This window comes from Megalobrama amblycephala, linkage group LG5 (genome assembly GCF_018812025.1).
Source record: "Megalobrama amblycephala isolate DHTTF-2021 linkage group LG5, ASM1881202v1, whole genome shotgun sequence".
NCBI classification, from domain to species: domain Eukaryota; kingdom Metazoa; phylum Chordata; class Actinopteri; order Cypriniformes; family Xenocyprididae; genus Megalobrama; species Megalobrama amblycephala.
In genome coordinates, this window is record NC_063048.1 from 4,979,610 (window position 1) to 5,004,600 (window position 24,991).

Sequence of the window (24,991 nt, forward strand, 5' to 3'; positions counted from 1 at the left end):
TATTGTCCTCAAATATATAGTGGTTTAATTCCTGGTACTTTGGGCCTGACTTTCGAATATTTGTTGAGAATAAATGAGATTCCATAGAAAGCGATGTTTCAGAGTTGATGGGCTTCCTCGCTGGCATGTTCTGGAAGCTGAACATCATGCTCTTCCATTCGAAAACACATCAAACATCATTCCAAGCTTCTGAAATCATTCAGTGGAACGTCAGATGTCACAATGTCTTTTCAATTACTAGATATTCCAGACATGCAGCTCCACATCTCAAAGATGGACCAAAAAGAACTGCTCTACCAGATCCTTATTATTCCAAAGTTAGAAGTTGAACTTACAGATCAATCAATCAATTAAAACTTTATTTCTATAACACCTTTCAAACAAATCCAATGCAATTGTGCTTTACAAGTGTAAACTAACAACTGACACAAATTACAACAATTGCAAACAACACAATGAAATGTTGATAGAATAGAATAGAAATAAATTCTACGTATGTAAATATGTAAATAAATAAAATAGTGGGTTTTTAATTTGCATAAAAAGCATAGGCTACTTTTTCACAAAGTTTCAGTTTATTTATAAAGCACAATTAAAATTGCACCGTTTACTAATATATGGTACAATACCATATAACCAAAACTATATAACAAAATAAACGGAGAAAACAAACATGATTTAAACAAATATAATCCAAACGATAATATTCGGGGTGTTTTAGTGCAACAAAAGGCTAGTCTAGAACGCGCAATTTGTTGAGCGTGCCATTCGCCTCTCTGACCTGGGGGGCGTTATTGAGTTCAAGAGACATGACGGAGCACGTACGAATCAATAGAAGAAGAGCCTGATTCCCACAGTTCTGTGCGTTCGCAGCCATTTCGGTTTCCTCATCTGCAGTTTAACGTGCTGCAGCGTAAACTCAAAGTTTATTTCTCTTATTTTATTTTAATTTCACATATTTTAGGTTCCAGAACAAGATTTTACTGCTCGAACGAGTGTGAAGACTTTAAATCGCCAACATGCCGCGGATTATGATTAAAGGAGGCGTGTGGCGCAACACTGAGGTTTGTTTAGAAAACATACACTATTTTAGCATTAAAACTGAACAGCATTTTCATTAATTAAAGGCATTTAAACGTCAAATAATACTTATTAAAATGAATTGTACACGTATTCGCGTTCCTGTGGATTCATTTTTTTTATGTTGTGATGTAGAATGCCTTGCAGCTCACGTTGTATGTTTTACATTTTTATAAATTATATGTTATATTTTTTGAGTTAATAAAATATAAAAAATAAGATTGCATTTACCGTAGTTTTCCCAAAAGTTGGTATACCCACACACTTTAGATTGGTTTAGGCAATATTATTAATTAGACGTTATGTAAATATTGGGTGACATTATACGTCAAGATTGAGCACAAACATTAGACAATAATAAAATTTTAATAATATGTTTTTTCATACGTTAAATTACACGTGCATATTAAGTCAATTTATCTGTAATGTATAGGTGTTTTCCATCTATGGTTTTTGGTCGTGTGTAGAGACTATTTAATCTTATTTATTAATTTACAGCTTGTTTGTTAGTGGCACCGCACGCATAAAAATATATTCTGTTCAAAAGTGACATTTGTATTGCTTTTCACTGACACTGATGTCTCTTTGATAAACAAGTACTCTAACTTTTGAGAGGTTTATTCAGGTCAATTTTAGTTTATTATGGTGGAACATTTAAATAATTGAACCCTTTTCTGAGATTTAATTTACAATTTGCATCTTTTCAAAGTTAGCATGGTAACAGTTAAGTCTTAAGTGATTATTTGTTTATTTTATTTACATATAATTTATTTCTATTTTATTTGGCTTTTTCAACATTTCTATCTTGTGAGATACATTTATTCAAGTCATTTTAGTTTATTATGGTGGATAATTGAAATAATTTCACCTTTTTTAGATTTAATTTACAATTTGCAACTTTTCAAAGCTCAAGTTAGGTTAGTAATAGTAAAATAATCTGTCATTTTTGAGTCTTATTGTTGCTCCATTTTCATGTACTCTGTCTCTGTTAAGTTAGACCTCTTTAATTATTCATGTATTTTGTGTGATTTATAAACAGGATGAAATTCTCAAAGCAGCTGTAATGAAATATGGCAAAAATCAGTGGTCTCGAATTGCATCCCTGCTGCACCGCAAATCAGCAAAACAGTGTAAAGCCAGATGGTGAGTTTAAATCTTTGAGTTGGTTTCATTCAGGAAATGTCTCAGAATCTAATGATCAGCATATCTGGACACTGGACAGCATTTTGAACATCGTGGGTGCATTTAAACAATCTCCTTAAAGAGAAACTGTAATGAATACATATGCATTTCACTGATGTGTTTCATGCAGGTATGAGTGGCTGGATCCTAGCATTAAGAAAACAGAATGGTCACGTGAGGAAGAGGAGAAACTTCTTCACTTGGCCAAACTGATGCCCACTCAGTGGAGAACAATCGCCCCTATCATTGGACGAACAGCCGCTCAATGTCTGGAGCATTATGAATATTTGCTGTAAGTACATTTGTTTGATGCAGAATACAAACATGTAATAACTTTCATTCAAACAGTTCGTACTATGTTGGGTAAAAATAATGTAAATCAATATTGTTATAGTTGAACTTTTCACAATCCACTCTAATCCATGAATTTTTTAGTCAGGTTATGGAAATGTAATTCTATGCAATTGCTATGTCATTTTGTATGTTTGCATGCACCTTTTTGCAGAATCAAGATAAACTTGAATGAATTCTTTATGACCGCAGAGATAAAGCCGCTCAGAGAGAGAATGAAGATGATGTGGGCGATGATCCTCGCAAACTAAAACCAGGAGAGATCGACCCAAACCCTGAGACCAAACCAGCCAGACCTGACCCTGTGGATATGGATGAAGGTGAGGGTGTCTGTTAAACTTAATTTCCAGGGGGGAAAAAAACGAAATTCTTTAACACTGTAATGGAAAAGAAAAAGCATAACATTCACAAATGCTTGTGCAGATGAGCTGGAGATGCTGTCTGAAGCCAGAGCTAGATTGGCCAACACACAAGGCAAGAAGGCAAAGCGGAAGGCTAGAGAGAAACAGCTGGAGGAAGCACGGTAAGATCTTGTCATTAGGAGAGATTTGGGAGTAACATTGAATTATCTTTTGAGATACTACTATAACTTATTAGATTTTTTTCTTCTTCTTTTTTTTTTAGTTTATTTTGCTGTGTGTTTTTGTCTTTTTTTTTTTTTTTTTTTTTTTTTAAATGTCTATATAGTTTTTATAAAAAAATTTTTTAGGACAGTCAAATTAAATGACTTAGCAAGTAGCTGAAATAAAACAAGTTTAATATTTTTTTAAGGGTGTAAGAAAATATCGATACAAGTGAATATCGCAATATTATGTTTGGCGATACTGTATTGATTCTCAAAAACACTGTATCGATATTTATTTACATCTAAGATTCATGGCTTTATGTTCAGTTTAAACCAGAGACTGTATAAAATCCAACCGCTAGATGTCAGTGTTATCTCAGACCATAAACTGAAACGGAGCCAGAGAAGCTCAAGATGCACAACTAGCGTTAGCATTAGCAAACCCAGCTCCCAAAACGATTTTGGCCCAGTCCCAAATGGCACCCTAAACCCTCGCTGTCTTCCTGAGTCTGCACTTTCGTGACCTAATGCCACTATGACTGCCGGGTAAAATCCTCTGCATAGCTCGCAGACTTGCGGGCTCAGCATCGAGGGTGCATAACAGCCTCAAAGGTGGCGCTTGCGAGCACCCATCTAAAACCTAAAATGATGAATGGGACACTCTAAGGTCTCGTGGACTTAACGGACACGCGCACGCAGCGACAAGTCCACAAGACTGAAAGTGCACATGAAGTGCACCATTTGGGACGCAGCCAGAATTATTCTGCTCCCGCGGTATACAGAGCTGAAGTGTGGACTCATTTTGGCTTCAACTATAAAGAAGCCACTAAGGAGATTGACAAGAGTCAGTTGTTTGCAAAATAGGCCATGTTAAAATCCAAAACTCGGGAAATGCATTGAATCTGAGAGCTCACTAATATTTTCCGATGCTGTCCATGCTGCTGAGAGAGGCCTTCGATAGAATATGTAGTATGTACTGCACGCTTTCCACTCAGTAACAAAAAAACAAAAAAAACATCATAAATTACAGTGGTGGCAGCAGAAAGACAGCATCTGATCATAGCGGTGTGGATATGTTTGCACCAGCTCTGTTCAGCACTATCAGTGAAGGCAAACAGACAAAACAAACAGACATTCAGTCATGAAATGGACTACACACTTTCTGTTGTTAAAAAGTTTAGAAATTAAAAACTGCTATACTGTGAACCTTTAAAACATATACACCTAAAGAATCCTGCAGTCACTTTACTATTTTCCCTTAAATTGCACAAAATGGTGATTAGTGATATAAATGCAAATGATACTGTATTGATTAAAGGTGCTCTAAGTGATCCTGGGTGGAGTAACTTCCTGTTGACTTTCGAAGTGTTCGAAAACAAAACAGAGGCTAGCTAGACCCTCCCTCCTCCTCCTCCTCCTCCTCCCCCTCCCCTCCGTGCTTCCTGAAACAGTCCTGAACGTGCCTTTAAAGGACATCTGTAATCAGTCCTTTCTAACTGGTATCTTTCCTCATAAAATGAAAATTGCTAAAGTAATACCCATTTTCAAAAGTGGAGACAAACACCAGTTCACAAGTTATAGACCCATCTCATTACTCTCACAGTTTTCAAAAATTTTAGAAAAATTGTTTGTGGTCAGGCTTGACAAATTTATAGAAAAAAATAAATTGTTAAATCATCAACAATATGGATTTAGGTCTAATAGGTCTACTTCGATGGCGGTCATGGAACTGGTGGAGAAAATAACAACAGCAATAGATAACAAGCAATATACAGTAGGGGTATTTATAGATCTCAGTAAGGCCTTTGACACCATAGACCATGCATTGCTATTGAAAAAAATGGAAAGATATGGTGTCAGAGGAACTGCACTTGCATGGCTGAAAAGTTATTTAAGTGAAAGGCTACAATATGTACAAATGAATAATGTAAACTCTGGAAAAAAATAATTACACACGGAGTCCCACAAGGCTCGGTATTAGGACCTAAATTATTCATAATGTACATAAATGATGTCTATGAGCTCCTACAAAATCTAGATTGTATTCTGTTTGCTGACGATACCAGCCTCTACTGCTCAGGAACAGATCTAGAGCAACTCCTGAATACTGTTGAAAATGAGCTAAGGAGGATATTAAAAAAAAATGGTTTGATATAAACAAACTATCAATGAACTTAAATAAAACGAAATATATTATATTTGGCAATAGGAAAATTAAAAAAGAAGTTAAAATTAAAATAAATGATATTGAAATTGAAAAGGTAACTACCAATAAATTCTTGGGTATTTATATTCATGAATATTTGAATTGGAAAATGCATATAAATTTCATAAAGATGAAAATTGCTAAAACTATTGCTATAATGTGTAAAATAAAAAACTTTGTAAATCAACACTCATTATTATTACTGTACAATTCTCTCATTCTGCCATACCTTAGTTATTGTGTAGAAATTTGGGGGAATAATTACAAGTCAAATATTAATCCAATCTATTTACTCCAAAAGAAGGCAATTAGAATTGTAAATCAGGAAAAATATTCTGCACCAACAAATCTTTTATTTATAAAATTAAATACCTTGAAAATTCATGACCTTGTTGATTTAAATACAGTAGTTGTGATTTACAAGGCATATGACCATCAGCTCCCTCACACAGTCTCCAAGAGATGTTCAAGCTCAGAGAGAGTCAGTATAACCTCAATATGAGAACAAATAAAAAAAGTAAATGTATTACTGTTAGAGGGGTAAATTTGTGGAATAGTCTAGATGATAAATTAAAAGGGTGTTACACAGTAAAAGTATTTAAAAAAAATGTACAATTCTAGTGTCATTGAAAAATATAAGGGATTAGAATTATAAAATAAAATAAAATAAATAAATGATTAATTAATAGGATTATTATTATTATAAAGGTGTGAACTAATGGGAAGATGATTAACCTTTTTTAATTCTGCTTTAACTTCTGTTTTTGGTAATGTAAAGTATTGTATGTATGACTTTGTTTTCTTCTTGATATATTGTTCTATGGTAAGAGGGCTAGGCATAATAAGTTCAGACTTCAGCCTAGACCCTTTCGGTCTTTGTCCTTGTCTTTGAAATGTTGAAGGATTATATAATTTAATTTTAAATGCTTTGTTTTTTTTTTTTGGTTTTTTTGTTTTGTTTTTTTTGTTTTCTCTTTGGATGGATGACCGAATAAACTAATAAACTAAAAACTAAACTAAGACAGGCAGCTAGCGGATAGTGAGGAGATCTTTGCTGTATGTGACAAAAAATGTTTTGGCCTAAAAACACGTGACATTACTTAGAGCACCTTTAAATAAAATAAAGTTGTTTGTCAGGTTTTATGCATATGGTAGTGTGTTCTTCATGACCGTTTTTTCTAAAATTAGATCCTCTTTCTAAAAAAAACAAGAAATATTGCAATATGTCGCCTTTCTTACAGTATCGCAATGTATAACAATATATCGTATCGTAACCCCTGTATCGTGATGCGTTTCGTATCGTCAGAATCTTGGCAATATACAGCCCTAACATTTTTTCAGTTAACATTTATTTTACATGTATTACCTGCATAATATGAGCAATATAACACTTGTAGCAGTGCAATATAGCTGATTACCTGCGGCCAAATCACAGCTGTGCTGATATACAGCCATATTACAAGGCTACAAGTGTGATACTTGCGTTTATACAACCCGATCACATGAGAATGTGTATCAATAGTATGCGTGTGTAATCTCATTTGAATATATACAGTAAAATGAGTTTTGGATGCATGCATGCAATACGCACTTTATGGCGTGTATATAATATGCTTGGTACTCTTGGGTAGGATTAGTGGTGTGGGGTTTGTGAGTATTACACTCCATATTTTTCGCCATATCATATGTACGCAAAAAACTGTGTATCATATGCACGCCAAAACACATTTTGGCATATATATTCTGAGAGATTAAATGTGTACTATTGATACGCATTTTCATGTGAATAGGTTGGTTTATACAACAGTTTGACGGCACAAGTGAGTAAATAAGAGCAATGACGGAGTGTCTTTAAAAACCCTCTTTTGTGCAGAACTACTTCCTTCCGCCATGGATTCAAATCTCAAGTTGACAGTTTAACAGTTCAGCCCAAGCCTCCATTACTAATTCTAAAACGTCACTTTAGAACTAGTAACGAAGGAATGTTGAGTCGCATCATTGAAGCTTATTGTATTTTGTAGATTATGGTATTATGAGAGAGAGATTGACTAAAAGAGTGTATTACCTGCGTGATGCATCTGATATAGCATTCTTTCTTCAAGGTTGAGGTCCATAGAATTAGATCCATTATAAAAAATCTGTTTGAATGTCCGCTGAGGAAAGTGATGTCTTTGTCATTTAAAAGTTAAAGGGATTTCACACAGTGCTAAAACAACTTCCTTGTTCTGACTCGCTCATAAAGAGAGTCTTTGCCACCATCTAATGGCGTAATGTAACTTTCACTGATACTATGACAGACCATTTCTCAATACCAAATACGGCATACTATTTATATAAAATAATATTTATTGAACAACAATATTTAAATTAACAACAATAGCTATTATAAAAGACATGTATATAGCACAGCATAGTTTGAAGTCAAGAGTTTAAAGAATGTCTCCAGTGGAGGCATTCAATTCACACGGACAAAATACATGCGTTCATGCAGCCTACAAATGCACACTTCAGAAGATGGAACAGCTGTATTCAACAAAGTCTGCAAGGTTTGCACAATAAAATGTTCATTGGATAGTCAAAGGCTTGTTTAAGTGATATAAATGAGTATTTGCTGAATGTTGACAGTAGATGAGAGAGGGACTGTGGTATGATAGTGTTTGCCATTCTATTACTAATAGAAAAGCAAATGCTATAATACTTTTTTTGTGTACAGTTGACTTTATTTAACAGTTCTATATAATATATATATATAAACTAATAAAGACAGAGAAGGGGGAGCGGGGAGTGGGGGGTGGGCTGTGCTCTTAGGTGCTGGTGTTCTCGGTGCTGTCAAAACAAAAGTGCTTAGTGCTGTTAAAAAAATGTCCCGTTTATAACACACAATAACTAGTTATACTTAACTAAAATAACTCTAGTGAGTGATTGTTGATTTATGATCTGTAAAAGTGTAGTTGACTGTCATAATGAGGATTTTTATTAGTTCTCACAGTGTTGGAGTTTTTAATAAAGCCGTCTTCACTGTTTTCCCTCTGTTGTCTTCCAAAGTCGTCTGGCAGCACTTCAGAAGCGCAGGGAGCTGCGAGCTGCAGGCATCGACATCCAGAAGAAGCGCAAGAAGAAGAGAGGTGTCGACTATAATGCTGAGATCCCGTTTGAAAAGAAACCCGCACAGGGCTTCTACGATACGTCCATGGAGCTGTATGATCCTTTGGAACCTGACTTCAAACGACTGCGCCAGCAGCATCTGGATGGAGAACTCAGGAGGTGAGCGGAGTCATGTGTTGAGCTGCAGGTAGTCCAGTAGGCTTGAATGGACATTTTTTGATCACCCCCTCTGCTCTTTTGTGTATAGTGAAAAGGAGGATCGTGACCGAAAGAAGGACAGACAGAAGATCAAAAAGAAAAAGGAGTCCGATTTGCCTTCGGCCATCCTGCAGACCAGTGGGGTGTCAGAGTTCACAAAGAAGAGAAGCAAACTGGTTCTTCCGGCACCACAGGTCAGTTCAGCACAAACATTATCCACCTTTTCCGTGGTTAAAGGGATAGTTCACCCAAAAATGAAAATTTTATGTTTATCTGCTTACCCCCAGGGCATCCAAGATGTAGGTGACTTTGTTTCTTCAGTAGAACACAAATAATGATTTTTAACTCCAACCATTGTGGTCTGTCAGTCATATAATGCATGTCAATGGGAATACAATCTATGAGAGTAAAAAAAAACATGCACAGACAAATCCAAATTAAACCCTGCAGCTCGTGACGACACATTGATGTCCTAAGACACTAAACGATTGGTTTGTGCGAAAAACCGAACAGTATTTATAATTTTTTACCTCCTAATACACCACTATGTCTAACTGCCTTGTGCGGGCGCACGGCATCCGGTGCGTGAGGTATGTACGTGCTCTGGCGTAGTTGAAAAGGATTAGTCCACTTTCAAATAAAATTTTCCCGATGATGTTCATGTCTTTCTTTCTTCAGTCGAAGAGAAATTAAGGTTTTTTTAATTTTGATTATTCTCCTCATAGTGGTCTCTCCAAATGGTTGAAGGTCAAAATTACAGTTTCAGCGCAGCTTCAAAGGGCTTTAAATGGTACCAGACAAGGAATAAGGGTCTTACCTAGCGAAACAGGTCGGCCATTTTCTACAAAAATACAAATGTATATGCTTTATAAACAAATGATCGCCTTGCACGTGCTTCCGCCTTTCCTACCCTTCCCTATTCTACTTACGGAAAAAACGTTCGTTCCGTAAGTTGAAGAGGGAAGGCGTAGGACATACAGCGTAAGCTTTTTGAAGAATACAGAAAGCGGAAGCATGTGCAAGGCAAATCATTTCTGTGTTTATAAAGCATTTACATTTGTATTTTTGTAGAAAATGACCGATCTTTTCGCTAGATAAGACCCTATTTATTTTAGAGCTGCTGTACAGCTGAAATGAAAAATTTGCATCATTCAGTAATTTTCCTGTATCATTCATCACTGTAAAGCTGCTATGAAACAATCTGTATTATATAAAGCACTATATAAATAAAAGTGATTTGACTAGAGTAGACAAAAGCACATAAAATTACTGCATTTTAAACTAAAATTAAAATGAAAAGCGAAAATGTAAAATTAAAAGCAAATTCAAAATATTAAATATTATAATAGTATATAAATCTAAAATAACACTAATCAACACATTAGCCACTCAATGTGTTTTTATAATAGATTTGCATATAGTTTAAGTAACTACATTTTACGTATTTGTTTTGAATTTAGATCTCTGATGCTGAGCTGGAGGAGGTTGTCAAGCTGGGTCAGGCCAGCGAAGTTGCCCGTCAGACCGCCGAGGAGTCTGGAATCACTAACTCGGCCTCCAGTGCTCTTCTGTCTGAATACAACGTGACCAATAATTCCATGGCCCTGCGCACACCCAGAACTCCAGCGGCACAGGACAAGATCCTGCAGGTTTGGTCCAGTTTCGCACACTTTTCAAACTAGTTGTTTTGTGTTCTGCCCTGAGTCTCACAGCTTCTGTTCTTTTACCCCCACAGGAAGCCCAGAACCTGATGGCACTTACGAACGTGGACACCCCTCTTAAAGGAGGGCTGAATACCCCTCTCCATGAGAGTGACTTCTCTGGTGTCACACCACAGAGACAGGTGGTCCAGACTCCCAACACCGTGCTGTCTACACCCTTCAGGTACCTGTTATGCATGAAAATGTGCACTTTTAAATGGAAAATGTAGCTTAGCATGTTCATAATCCTAGTATTTGAGTTTTGTAAAATGTCTTAAAAAATAAAATGCCATATTAAAACAGTAAAACTGCATTCATATTACAAGCAACATGCAGCGACAAAGTGGCACAATCTCATTTCAATGGAGAGCTGGCGATTTCCAGAGAAACAAGCGACAGTGACTGACAACAGGATGTTGGCATGTCCAGTGGCACGACAAAGTTTAGATGTTTCATTTTTATGCGAATGAAGAGACTTTCAGGAGGAGCAACCTGTTGAATAGATATAAAGGACTGTACTGGCGTTGTTATTTTAATTTGTGATCACCAGGGGGCGTCGGTAAGAACGCACAAAAACCAGAGGTCGGTGCTCAACTGATGCTCCGTTTATTATGCACGCTTTCACATACATATGGCACGTGTGTGGTGTCTAAAATGAATAAAGAATATACATAATAAATCACAACTGAAATAATACACTATACATAATAACAGCATCAGTAAATATTTAAATAAAACAATTAGATAGAGCGCCATTATTTAACAGTGCATTACCGTGCATTAGCAGAAATAACAGTCATAAATATGCCAAACAATACTGCCTGGAAAGTTTATTCACAGGCAAAAACCCTATATGCTGATTAACATATTAATATCTTAATAATCATAATGCAATACACACACTCGCTGTATTAAATGTGCGCGTTATAGATGGCTGGATACGCTCCGGACTCGCGCACTTATGAGATGACGCAGTTATGATAAATGGACCGGTAACAGATTAAAACTCGAATTCTCACACTAAAGACAAGAAACAAGATGTTAGAATCATATAAACATAAGATATAAAAAACACACTTACTTCTTTCGAACGCACACACAATGAAAGCAACTTTATAGCGAGCAGTTGACAGAGCTGTAAGAACTAAAATGTCATCCTTCTTATGGGCGGGCCCAACTAGTCTGTCAATCATATCAACATCAAATCAGTAAATAGTATGGAAAATACTGGGCCTTTTCAACACAACCAATAGGTGTGAAATCAGTGGAGTGCACGTGATCCGTCACTACATCATGTAGTGGAGTGTCGAGGCAAGATGGAGTTAATTTTAGCAGTCAGCAACTTTCCTGTAATTTGTGATATACCGTATCTTTGTTCATACTAGGGTACTTGCTGTACTGACTTGGCCTGAATGGTTTCATGAACCCAGATAAACCGCCACTTGAGCCTTTGCTGCAGATAAATATAGCCACTATGGCAAAGAGCACTCTGTTTTTCGTTCATCTTTAAAGTTAAGCATTTTATGTACTAATTCCATTTATATCTAGACTTTTCCCTCCCAAATCTTTGTAGTGTTTTTTCTATTATCTAGTTTTTTTTTAAATAAAAATAAGTACTTTTATTCAGCAAAGATGCACTAAATTGATCAAAAGTGACAAAGACATTTATAATGTTTCTATTGCATTTATAAAGATTTCTATTGCAAATAAATGCTATTCTTTTGAATTTTTCACAATATGAAGCAACACAACTGTTTTCAACATTGATAATAATCAATGTTTCTTGAGCAGCAAAAAAAATTTAGCTTTGCATCACAGGAATAAATTACATTATACATTTTTTTTTTTTTTTTTTTTTTCAATTAGAAAAGATATTTTAAATTGTAATATTGCACATCACATTATTTACTGTATTTTCAATTAAATAAATGCAGTCTTGGTGAGTTTAAGCAAATTCTTCTTAAAAACAATCTTACCAACCCCAAACTTTTGAACAGTATTGTATTTTGAACCAGTTATTATCTATTATCTGCATCTGATTTCTCAGAATATTAAAGTATATGCTAAATATCAGGTTAATGATCTGTGTGAATAAAGCCTTTTTGAATATGGTTTCCCAGAACCCCCAGCCATGGAGCCGAGGGCATGACCCCACAGGGTGGAATGACTCCTAAACCCTTGGTGGGTGTGACCCCAGGCAGGACCCCGCTGCGGGACAAACTCAACATCAACACAGAGGAGGGTAGTGTGGACTACAGTGACCCATCTTTTGCAAAACACTTGGTGCGTTAAATCATTTCGATAATTGTCTTTAAGTGGATTTAATGCAATTTTGATTTTAAAGGGCACCTATTATGCAAAATTCACTTTTACATGGTGTTTGACCATAAATGTGTATTGACAGTGTGTGAGCAAAACCACCCTAGAATGAGAAAAATCCACCCAGTGGTTTTTTTACAATCTCAATAATTCATAAGCACTGTCTCAGAACGCCCTGTTCTAAGATTGCTCTCACTGTGACGTAGAATTGCGCTAAGCCCCACCCACGTGGTTTGATTGACAATCTGGTTTTGGCATAGACCCCGCCCTCGGTGATCGGTCAACCATCCTCCATTGTTTCAACGACAGCCAGTAATGTCTCCTAAGAAACATAAGTGTTCTGTTGTGGGATGTAATAATGAACATAGTAGTTTTCACTTACTTCCGACATCAGAGCCACTGAAAACGCAGTGGATGGATTTTATTTTACGAAGGAAAGGCGCCACTCAAAATTCCAAAATACGTTTATGTTTGCGCAAATCATTTTTTGACTGTTTTGAGAACGAGGGTCAATTCAAAGCAGGTCTTGCTTCAAAGATAATCCTCAAGTGTGGATCGTTGCCTACTGTTCGCGATCCAACGTCACCTCCAGAAGAAGTAAGTGTATTTAATGTTTTTTGAGCAAATAGTCATTTCAGTCGATGTCAGCCAATTCAATAACAAATGCGTCTAAAGTTGTTGTCGTCGCCGTAGAATGTCTGTGTATATAATTTAAACCTTGTTTGTATAGTGTGTATCCACACGTGTGTATATATATATATATATATAATATATAATTTTTTTTTTTTTTTTTTTTTTTAAGATATTGTATTAAAAACTGTGTATGTTTTCCGGGATGGTCTACCATACATGATAGAGTGACTTGAAGTTGTTTCATCCGTCTTGTAACCTTTGATACAACAAATAGCGTCAGACAGTTTTATGTCACGTATTATTTTTTGCAACAATTACAAATGTAAATAAATTAATACCTGTTCTATCTCCCTGCAGCATATATTTTCTGGTACTGTAGCCATCTTCTCACATTTGCCACATAAGCACCTGTACGACAAGTAATGTCAACATGACGCAACCGTTCCCTCGCATAAATATAATTTCATTTGTACTTAGCAAACGTTATCACAGTATTTGTGTTTGTAGTTTCAAAAAATTGCGCGAACGTTATCACAGTGTGTGTGTGTGTGTTGCACATCCATAATTGCAAAGGGGACGCGATTAAAACTCTATAAGTACATAAATGTATCAAATAACCATTCAGAGACGTCCTGCTCCATTCTCAATTGTGTTTCTTCTGCCGGAGTCTCTTCATCATCTGGGTCTGACTCCGGTTCAAACATGTACGGCTGAATGCCATACAAAACAGCGGGTCTCTCACTCTCAGCCATTCTGCTTCTACCGACTGTTTATTGCCATAGGTATGCAAGTTACGCCCTCATCCAAAGGCAGGGCGGGGATATGCAGCTCATTTATATTTAAGGTGGTACACACCAAAACAGCTCTTTTTAAAATTTTTCATTTTCAAATGGTTATAATAAATTAACTGTGGGGTATTTTGTGCTGAAACTTCACAAATACATTCTGGGGACACCCAAGACCAATATTACATCTTGTAAAAAGGGGCATAATAGGTGCCCTTTAAATGCAAGTCTAAGCTGATTTGATTTAGGTGTGTCAGCGACGTCAGCAGCGTGATTTTGCATCATGGTTAGATGGGTTCTGTTTCTTCCAGCAAAGGGAGTCCCGCGAGCAGCTCAAGTTGGGCTTGATGTCTCTGCCGGTGCCAAAAAATGATTTTGAGATTGTTCTTCCTGAAAACGCTGAGAAAGAGCTGGAGGAAGCAGAGGTGGACGAGAGTTTCGTGGAGGATGCGGCCGAGATAGAACTGCGTAAACAGGTCAGTTGACTAAACTCTGTGACCCGTCAACTTCTAATGCACCTTTTTGAAATCTGCAAACACAAGATCCAGTGGGTGCTGTATTTAGTGTTTATTTGTTTTTGGTGTTATTTATCTTGTGTGACATTTCCACAGGCCGCCAGAGATGCTGAGAGGGAGAAGGAGCTGCGTCAGAGACACACACCAGTTCAGAGAGATTTACCAAGACCTTCTGAGGTGAGGACATTCATGCACGTCTCATACATGCTCCCTGTCCTATCTGTCCCAACAGGGTTATTATAGTTAACTAAAATTAAATAAGTGTGTGTGTGTTGTTTGTTTATTTATTTATTTATTTATTTATTTATTTGGGGTGTAAAAATACGTTGTTACATCGAGATATTGTGATATAAAAATGTGACGATATGTATCGTTTATGTAAACGATATGGTTTGTGATATAGTTAGTTTTATCCAATACTTAGATTACTGTATTAAAAAGGTATAATTCACCCAAAAATGTAAATTCTCATGTTGTTCAAACCTGAGAGATTTCTGTCCCTCCATTTAAGGTCCATTACTCTTAAAAATTGTCTACACAATGTACTTATGTATGCTCGGAGACGAGCAATATTAATTTCTCATCCATTTTGTTTTCCGTTCTCTGCTTGTTGGAGCTGTTGTACAGCGAGAATGTTGTGATAGTTGGTTGGTATTGTATCCCCCCCCCCCCTCCTCCACTCTGATTGGACGGCTGGACACCACATTTATTTGTGTTAAAGCCCTTTTACTCGACAAAAAAAGTTTACCAAACAAGTATCAACATGAATTTATGCCCTAAAGTTAAATGGAAATAGATTGTGTCGACATATGCAAAAATGTATCGATAATTGACATTTCCATCAACTATATTGGTAAACAATATAGGAGGGGGTAATTTTCATTTTGAAAATGAAAATTAGAAAAATTTATCTCTATGTGGTTGTTCAGCTCTTTGATTAGCCTTGCTTTTTTTTTTTTTTAATGTGCTATATAAATTCAATTTGAAACTTGACATACTGTGACATTTGTAATGTACAAACTTTTCAGCACTTTTTACTATTGACTAGTTGGTCCTTTTTGCTTCATTAAGTTGTACAGTAAAATTTTATGAAGTAAAAAAGAAGCAAATATATAAATACACTACTGCTCAAAAGTTTGGGATCGGTACGATTTTTAATGTTTTTTTAAAAGAAGTTTTCTCTGCTCACCAAGGCCTAATTTATTTAATTAAAAATACAGCAAAAACAGTAATATTATGAAAAATTTTCACAATTTAAAATAACTGTTTTCTATTTGAATATATTTTACAAAGTAATTTATTCTTGTGTTGGCAAAGCTGAATTTTCAGCATCATTACTCCAGTCTTCAGTGTCACATGATCCTTCAGAAATCATTCTAATATGATGATTAGTTCCTCAAGAAATATTTGTTATTATTATCAATGTTGAAAACAGTTCTGTACTTTTGTTTTCAGGATTCCTTGATGAATAGAAAGTTCAAAAGAACAGCATTTATCTGAAATACAAAGCTTTTGTAACATTATACACTACCGTTCAAAAGTTTGGGTCAGTAAAAATTATTTTTATTTTTTTGAAAATAAATTAATAATTTTATTCAGCAAGGATGCATTAAATCAATCAAAAGTGCCAGTAAAGACATTTATAATGTTACAAAAGATTAGATTTCAAATAAACACTGTTCTTTTGAACTTTCTATTCATCAAAGAATCCTGAAAAAAATATTGTACACAAATATTTTGTACAATTGTAAACAATAAATGTTTCTTGAGCAGCAAATTGGCATAAATTACATTTTCAAATATTTTCAAATAGAAAAGTTATTTTAAATTGTAATAATATTTTACAATATTACTGTTTTTACAGTATTTTAATTAAGTAAATGCACCCTTGGTGAGCAGACGAAACTTCTTTTAAAAACATTAAAAATCTTACCAAAAAAGAGTTTGTCATGCAATTTTGCTGTGTACTGAACCTATTCTCTGCTCCATCAATGTTTCATGCCAAATCGCTATATTTCCTTGTTTAAAATGTACTGCAAGATGCAGTTTCTCTCCAAACCGTGAAAAAACTCCAAAAAGCGCCAAACCTGTTTTTAGCCTAAATGCAATATGTCCTCTCGACCAATCAGAATTCGGTGAGCGTTCGATGCAATTTAACATTGCGGTTCTTTGAAGCGAGGGAGTTTGTTTGTGCTCAGTCTTAAAAATTAGTGCTTTAAACTCTATTAACACTTTTGATGGCCTGGATGAGCCAGTGAGACCTACACCTGGGGGCTGGAGTCCGGAGCGCCAACTCGGCTCGTTTCCCGAGATAGGGTCATTTGAATATAAGGGTGTCTCGGCTCGGCTCGGCTCGCCTCGCCTCGTATGTGTGTGTGTGCGCGCAAGTGTGTGACATCGTATCAGGCGATCAACCTGTTCAGTAAACTGTTTAAAACATATAGTTACCCGATCAATACTGAGATTCTAGATGTTTTTATATAAAAAGGCTAAGAGGTGCACAACTCACGGCTGCTTTAAGAGGATCGCCTCGCCGTGTGTGCGTGTGTGTGCAAGTGTGTGACATCGTATCAGGCGATCAAGCTGTTCAGTAAACTGTTTAAAACATAGTCACCCTTTCAATACTGAGATTCTAGATGGTTTTTATATAAAAAGGCTAAAAAAAAAAGGATGGATTTGTAGCGAATTTGAAACAAAAAAAAAAAAAACTTTGAATTTATAATCAACAAAATTGTTGTTTTATTTAACAATCATTGTTTAACATGTTCAGACTGAGCCAGTAGACCATTTTAACAGGATAAATTGAATAATTAACAAAATGTATAGGTCTAGGTTAAAAAAAAAAAATATATATATATATATATATATATATATATATATATATATATATATATATATATATATATATATATATATATATATATATATATATAAAAATACAGTGTGTGTCTGTATTTTTTATATATATATATACACACACAGACACAGAGCCATGAGATGAAGTCATAAGGGTAGCCTACAACAATGCCTCTGTGTTCAGGTGAATGAGACCATACTCCGGCCTCATAATGTGGAGCCACCTCTGACGGACCTGCAGCAAGCCGAAGAACTTGTCAAGAAGGAAATGATCACCATGATCCACTATGACTGTCTGCATCATCCCTTCAGTGATGTCCAGGCCAAGAAGGGTAAAGGAGTGGGATCCAGCTCCAATAACGCAGAGCACATCACCTACCTGGAGAAAACGCCCTATGATAAGATCTCAGAAGAAGAGCTCAAAAAGGTTTGCTTCTTTTGGTTAATTATTAGACTCCACATGGCATAGGCACTTTTTTTTTTTTTAATCTGGGAGGAACATCTGTGAGTTCTTCATTATAAAATAATTTAATTACAATTTTAATTGGGAACATGCAGGGCTTTGGAGAGGTCTAGAATTTTAAATATGACATTCAAATTCTGTGTGAATCTCTGGAGCTTTTGTCATTCTGCAGGTATAGATTCAGTGTGGCCTGGCAAATTACTTAGAAGGGTGAATCTCACAAAAATATTAAGAAAATTCACCCCAAAATAAAGTGTTTTGCATAATGAAAAATTGAGCCTATTTTAGGATAATTAAGGTTCCAAATTATGCATATTTACATTACTTGTCATTACTTTTCATTAGGGTTGCAACTAACAATTTTGATGATTGGTTATTCTATGAATTATTTCTCTGATTAATTGGCTTTTTAAAAAGTTTTTCTTTTTTTAATGGGAAACAATTGTACTCCATATGATCAATAATGAAATTCGAATTTAACAACTTTTTTAGTTGTTGCAAATGTATTGACAAATTAAGTATACATAATGGTTAGTATGCTGATTTTAATAGAAATACACATTTTGGTGTTCAGAAATGATGATTTTCTTAACTGTATTACAGTATTGAAAATTGAGGGTAAATATATTTAATGGTCAGAAATAATGTCACATTGCAAAAAAAAAAAAACTTTCTTTATGCAAAATAAAATATTTTAATTTTATTTGTTTCTGGCATCAGTTCAATCATAACAGTAGATCACTCTTTGTAGTCAAACACAGTGCATCAGGAAGGCTCACGTTGTATGTGTGCATTTGACAGGCTGGAGAGCTGCTGGTCCAGGAGATGGAGGTGGTGAAACATGGGATGGGTCATGGAGATTTGTCTATGGAGGCTTATAATCAGGTGTGGGAGGAATGTTACAGTCAGGTCCTGTACCTGCCTGGACAGAGCCGCTACACCCGAGCCAATCTGGCCAGCAAGAAGGACAGAATCGAGTCTATGGAGAAGAAGCTGGAGGTAAGATCATCATCAATGTGTTCTGCGCACTCCCTTTGCATCCAGTAGATGGTGTCGTCGTCTGGCTAATAGAAGAGTATATTTGGGTATATTCAGGTTCAAAGATTTGAAGTATTAATCAGGGTTTTGTTAAAATCATTCGAGTGCCTTATTTTTTTAGTGCGAGACCGTTTATTCCAGTCCGTTCTTTGTGCTCTTAAAAGACATGCAGTGTGTTTATTTTGTTTCATCTCTTTAGTTATTTATTTATTATCATTTAGATTTTTATTTATTTATTTTATTACATAATTTTAGTTTTATTTTTCTGGCTATTTCATATTTAATTTTTTAGTTTATATTTTACATTTATTTTTCTTAGTTTAGTTTTTTTTACGATTGCTTAAGCACAATTTTAAAAACGAGGCTCATTTTGTCAAAACACTACACACAATTCACAGATCCACACACACAAGTAGCAGAACACCTCAGTTCATTTTGCAAAATGAAAAACTTCATTCAGAACTTTATATTAATTTAACAAAACCCAACTTTGACACCGTATGGAACACACATGGTTCATGCATTCTGATTCTGTTTGATTCATTTACATTCATTTACAGATTGCTGTGCTCAATCTTAAACACTTGTAATTTTTATACTTTTCTAATCATATAGTCTGGGTTTGATTTTTTTTTTTTTTTTTTTTTTTTTTTTTTTTTTTTTTCCTCCCCCAAGATATTGTTAGAGTAATGCACATGAATATATTGACAAAAAAAAAAATAAAAAATACACAAGATCAGTATTGCACTGAAAATATTTATTTCTCACCACATTGTTAAACCATTCAATACATCAATGCCTTTCCAAAGGTTACATTTTGCACTGAAAATCAGAACATATTTTAAATACAAATTATTACACGAACAAAAACATTTGTGGAGACAAAACAAAAGCATGATTTTAAATGAATGTTTTTTTAGAAAAAACACCTAAGCATCAACTCTTGGCCTAGCTGGATCTGGCCATAGCACTTCATCCACATCATAGGCGTTGTCCTCTCACGCAAGACAGCGAGGGAAGAATCTTCTTGAATGGTGAATCCATCCTTGCACAGACCTTGCATCAATTAGATCATGAATTCTCTTGAATGAGGCACATCCTGACAACGCTAATGAAACCAGTTTTGGACCAGAGCAGATAGGTGGAAATTTACATTGTCCCATATGACAATGTATCTCATCTGCTCTGCATCCATTTGGTATTCTGCTGTGACGATTTTGTGTAGTCTGTCTAAAATGTGAATATGTGGGTGTGTTATAAGGGCCTAAGTTGGCATGCTGGTGGAGGACCCCATTCTGCGTGCAACATACATTGTGATTTTACCACCACGTCGGCCCGGGACATTCAAAATGATGTTTCTCCCTCTCCCTTACTGCAACATTGCCTTCCATTTGTTGAAGACGCATAAACTCACCTTTTGCCTTTTTATAGTACTTGTACCTGATTGTTGAGTTTACAGTTAAGCACCTAAGTGTCTGCAGACCTCACGGCCATGTTTGATCTATTGGTTTATAGGCGTGGTATTTTGGAAAGCAGTGTCTTGAAATGGCAAAGAAGTGACATTATGTTAGATTTCTGTTGTCTAATGTAGAGAAGTGTGTTTACTGTTTTGCAGAAAGTGTGAGGCTGAGAATGTGCTTATAGTTGTGCAGATCTGGGCTAAGGTTTTGCTCCTTGAGTGTAGAGTTTCAGTAACTGTTATTTTTAATTTTAGTGCTTAAGCAATCGTAAAAAACTGTTTATTTTTGCTGGGTACTTCCTCCTTTTTTGTAATTCATTTTGTAATGTTTTGGTTCTATTGTATTGTATTTATTTTTAAATATAATCTTTTACCTGATAATTTTTTTTTTTTTTACATAATTTTTTTTTTTGGTAGGCATTTAATCTTTTTGTATTCTATAAAGTTTATTTTATAATACAGAATATATATATATATATATTAGTAAATTCACTCAAGTGTCTTATTGCTTTTAGTATATGAGACCATTAATTCCAATCTCTTCTTAGTGCTCCTAAAAGCCATTCAGTGTGTTAACCTTGTAATTAACCAGTCAAAAGAAACTGTGATGAATCTGTTAATTCTGTTTTAATGAGGACTGCTCTAAACTTCTCCTGGGCATTCATGCTTGGTTTAACACAGACAGAAATGTTTGCCACCAGTAAGACAGCCAGTGGCCTGCAGTTTCAGGATGTGCATATGTGCAGAGCTTCAGTTCATTAGGACACCCCCCATTTCACAAAGACTGCGTTTGTGTTCATGTGTCTTGGCTGGGAACGTGTGGCGGAAACTTGGAGGCCATTCACACAGCAGCACGTTCAGAGACGTGGGGGAGTTTGTGTTCCTGCAGGAAAGAGGGAAGCCGTGGCATGCTGCTTTCATTCAGAGAATCACCAGGATTTATGCCGGCAGCATCTGTACAGCACATTTATGAACCGACCTCAGCTGTAGTTATATTTAATATATATATATATACTGCTATATATATATATATATAAGGCACTATTGAGCCTATATATATTGTTGGATATATATATAATTCAGGGTCAGGCATGTTGGCTGGCCAATAAAGCACAGTAATATCATGGTCAGCAAACCACTTGGAAGTGATTTTTGCACTGTGGGCAGGTGCTAAAGTCCTGCTGGAAAAGGAAATCAGCATCTCCATAAAGCTTGTCAGCAGATGGAAGCATAAAGTGCTCCAAAATCTCCTGGAAGATGGCTGCATTGACTTTGCACTTGATAAAACACAATGGACCAACACCAGCAGACGTCATGCCCCCCCCCCAAAACATTACTGACTTCAGATCAGCTGATACTCACTTTAAGATGATCTACATTTACTTTTATCTGAAAAGAGGACTTTTGACACTGTCATGCCAGTCTTTTTCTCCTTAGCCCAGGTAAGTGCTTCTGACGTGTTTCTGGATGTTGTGCTTTTCCTGAAGTGTCTGAGTGTGGTGACTCTTGATGCTGATCTCTTCTACTCATTGTGAAGCGCTCTCAAGTTTTGAATCGGCTTTATTGACTATTCTCAAGTTCTCCTCACTTCCTGTGTCGATGACAGATCAACAGAGGCCACATGACCACAGAGGCCAAGCGTGCGGCGAAGATGGAGAAGAAGATGAAGATTCTTCTGGGCGGGTATCAGTCTCGGGCCATGGGTCTGCTCAAACAGCTCATCCCTGTTGCTTGCGCACCTTTGCCTACCCAATTTCTTCCTTCCAGTCAACTTTGCATTTAATATGCTTTGATACATCACTCTGTAAACAGCCACCCCATTCTGTAATGACCTTCTGTGACTTACTCTCTTTGTGGAGGGTGTCAATGATTGTCTCCTGGACCATTGCCAAGTCAGCAGTCTTCCCCATTAGTGTGGTTTCAAGGAACAAGAGATACCCGGAATTTATACTGTAGGGATGGTCATTTAATGAAACTCAAATGCAAATATTCTAATATTTTGAGATACTGGATTTTGGACTTTCATTAGCTGTACGCTCTAATCAACAAATTAAAAAAATGTTTCTTTTGAAATGTTTTACTTTAACATGTAGGGAAATTTAGAATATATGAAAGTTTCTTTCTTTCTTTTTTTTTAATAATTTACAATAAAAAAAACTTTTTCACGATATTCTATTATATGACCAGCACCTGTGTGTTGTCTGAATTTATTAATATGAAATATAATAAAGGATGTTTTACTTTTTTTTTTTTTTTTTTTTTTTTTTTTTTTTTTAAATGTATTCTGTGTTGACATTGGATCTACATTGGTTTATTGTTTTTGTTTCCATCTCATAACTTTGTAGAATTCACTGCTTTTAGGCGCTGCATCCATTATAATTGTCACACGTGTGTTTCTGATTATTGGAGGTTTATTGTTTTTGTTTCATCTCAAATTGAAATTCACTGTTTTATGCTGTCAAATTATTGCAAAATTGAACGTCTGAAAATAGTTTACGTTTGCAATGGTTTCAATATTTCGTGGTGCCAGTGTCTGAAGGCAAGAATTGAATCCTGGTTTTTCCTCAGACCTCCCATTGCAACATGACAAGCAAGAACTGTTTCAACTGAGCAGAGATTAAACTTTGATTATTGTGGTTTTTTTTGGACTTTATTTATTTGATTTATATTTTGTTTGTATTTCTTTTGCTTGGCGTTTCATTTTTAATTTTTGGTTTATATCTTACATTTATTTTTATTGTTTTAATTGTTTATTTAAATGTAGTTTTTATATATATTTTATTTTTCAACTCATCCATTATTTTCTTATCTAGACAAATTAAGTCTGGCATCAGTGCAAAAACAGTTTCACATGATACACTTTTAACACAGTTCAAAACAAACTAATCATGCAGCAGGTAGTTCAGACTTTGCATGTGGTTTATTCAATCACAGTGCAAAGTCGTTTTAAAATTATTCTGATTGCAGTCTTGTTTGTAACTGTTCTCCTCACTTCCTGTGTCGATGACAGATCAACAGAGGCCACATGACCACAGAGGCCAAGCGTGCGGCGAAGATGGAGAAGAAGATGAAGATTCTTCTGGGCGGGTATCAGTCTCGGGCCATGGGTCTGCTCAAACAGCTCAGTGAACTCTGGGATCAGGTGGAACAGGCCAACGTGGAGCTCCACACCTTCCAGGAGCTGAAGAAACAGGAAGACCACGCCATTCCACGCCGACAGGAGGTGAAAATCTTTACTAACTCTATTAGATGTTCTGATACACGATATTACATTTGTGTTATGTTAAGCAGCTTTAATAGATATGTAATGTATATGTATATGTATGTGTGTGTCTATATATTATTAAAATTAATTGCTTACAAAGTTAATAATTTCCTGATCACTTACATCAACACTTTGTCTTTCATTATCCAGGCCCTGAGAGAGGATGTTCAGAGGCAACAGGACAGAGAAAAAGAGCTGCAGCAGAGATTTGCAGACCTGCTCCTGGAGAAACAGAACGCTTTCGCAGAAGTTTTGAGTGGGACTTTCATCCTCAACATCTCTGCATCTCCTGTAGTCAGTACAGTAGCTGTTTGTGCTAATCCTAAAGTTCTAGCCTTACCATTCCACTTCAGTGTGCACATCAGCATGTTTTATATCTTTACTGTGTGGATCCTTCTCTTTCTTGCTGTAATGAACTGCTTTCAGCTTCTTAATTTTGAGTTTGAGATTCACCTGCTGCTCACAAGGAACACCAGGATTTAATTCACAGATTTGTTTTTAAAAATGTTTTTCATCTTACTTGTGCAAATACAACCTTGTAAGTGTAAATATCGTCTGTTTTCTGGTATGTTTTTCCCATGTCAAGCCATTTTTAGGTTTGTTCTGAATATAAGAATCTTTTGCTCCTTTTCTGGTGTAAATTGGAATGACTGGCATTGAAAATGTACATCATTTACAAAATAAATCATCAGCACTGGAGTTGCTCCATGCTGTGAATGAGTGGCACGCTTTGTCAAAAGCTTTCATTCTTTCCTTCTCAAATCTTACTTGAACTTAATATTTGGCTTTCTGGGATTGACTATGCACATGTGAGAAGTAATGAAGTGTTGTGGTATTGATTATTTTTATTTTGCTGGACATTTCATCTTTTATTAGTATTTTTTAGAATATATTTTACTTTTTTTTTTTTTTTTTTTTTTTTTTAACTAGGTATTTTATTTTTAGTGAATTTTACATTTCCTTTTTTTTTCATTTTTATTTGGCACTTCATTTTATTTTTTAAAATTTTACCTCATCCATTATTTTATTTTTATTTTGTCAAATTAAGTCTGGTATTAGTGCATAAACAGCTTCGCTAAACACAGTACAAAACAAACATCATGGTTGCATCACTTTACATTTGACTGAATATCATCAATTTGGCCTTTTATAATTTAAACACCTGTACAAGAACATTTGTTTCATTGCAATCGGAAACTGTCAGTTTAATTTCAAACGTATTTCCTGTGATGGCAGCTTATTATGGTGAAACAAACCACACTTTGTATATT

General features: G+C 35.5%; 1 protein-coding gene across 2 annotated transcripts; it reads left to right on the forward strand.

Annotated features, from left to right (window-relative positions):
• The first annotated feature begins 840 nt into the window (after positions 1-840).
• On the forward strand, positions 841-24,446 carry cdc5l (CDC5 cell division cycle 5-like (S. pombe)). Of its 2 annotated transcripts, XM_048190383.1 has the most exons (16): positions 841-1,064; positions 2,120-2,223; positions 2,393-2,554; positions 2,806-2,933; positions 3,037-3,136; positions 8,430-8,648; positions 8,737-8,881; positions 10,148-10,336; positions 10,423-10,571; positions 12,508-12,670; positions 14,436-14,600; positions 14,736-14,816; positions 17,680-17,922; positions 18,760-18,957; positions 23,466-23,678; positions 23,871-24,446. In XM_048190383.1, the coding sequence occupies exons 1-16, from the start codon at positions 1,020-1,022 to the stop codon at positions 24,201-24,203; spliced, it is 2,637 nt and encodes an 878-aa protein (XP_048046340.1). In that variant the 5' UTR covers positions 841-1,019; the 3' UTR covers positions 24,204-24,446. The 2 variants fall into 2 exon arrangements, with proteins under 2 accessions (XP_048046340.1, XP_048046339.1); XM_048190382.1 differs by lacking the exons at positions 23,466-23,678; positions 23,871-24,446 and adding an exon at positions 22,062-22,253.
• Positions 24,447-24,991: the final 545 nt, after the last annotated feature.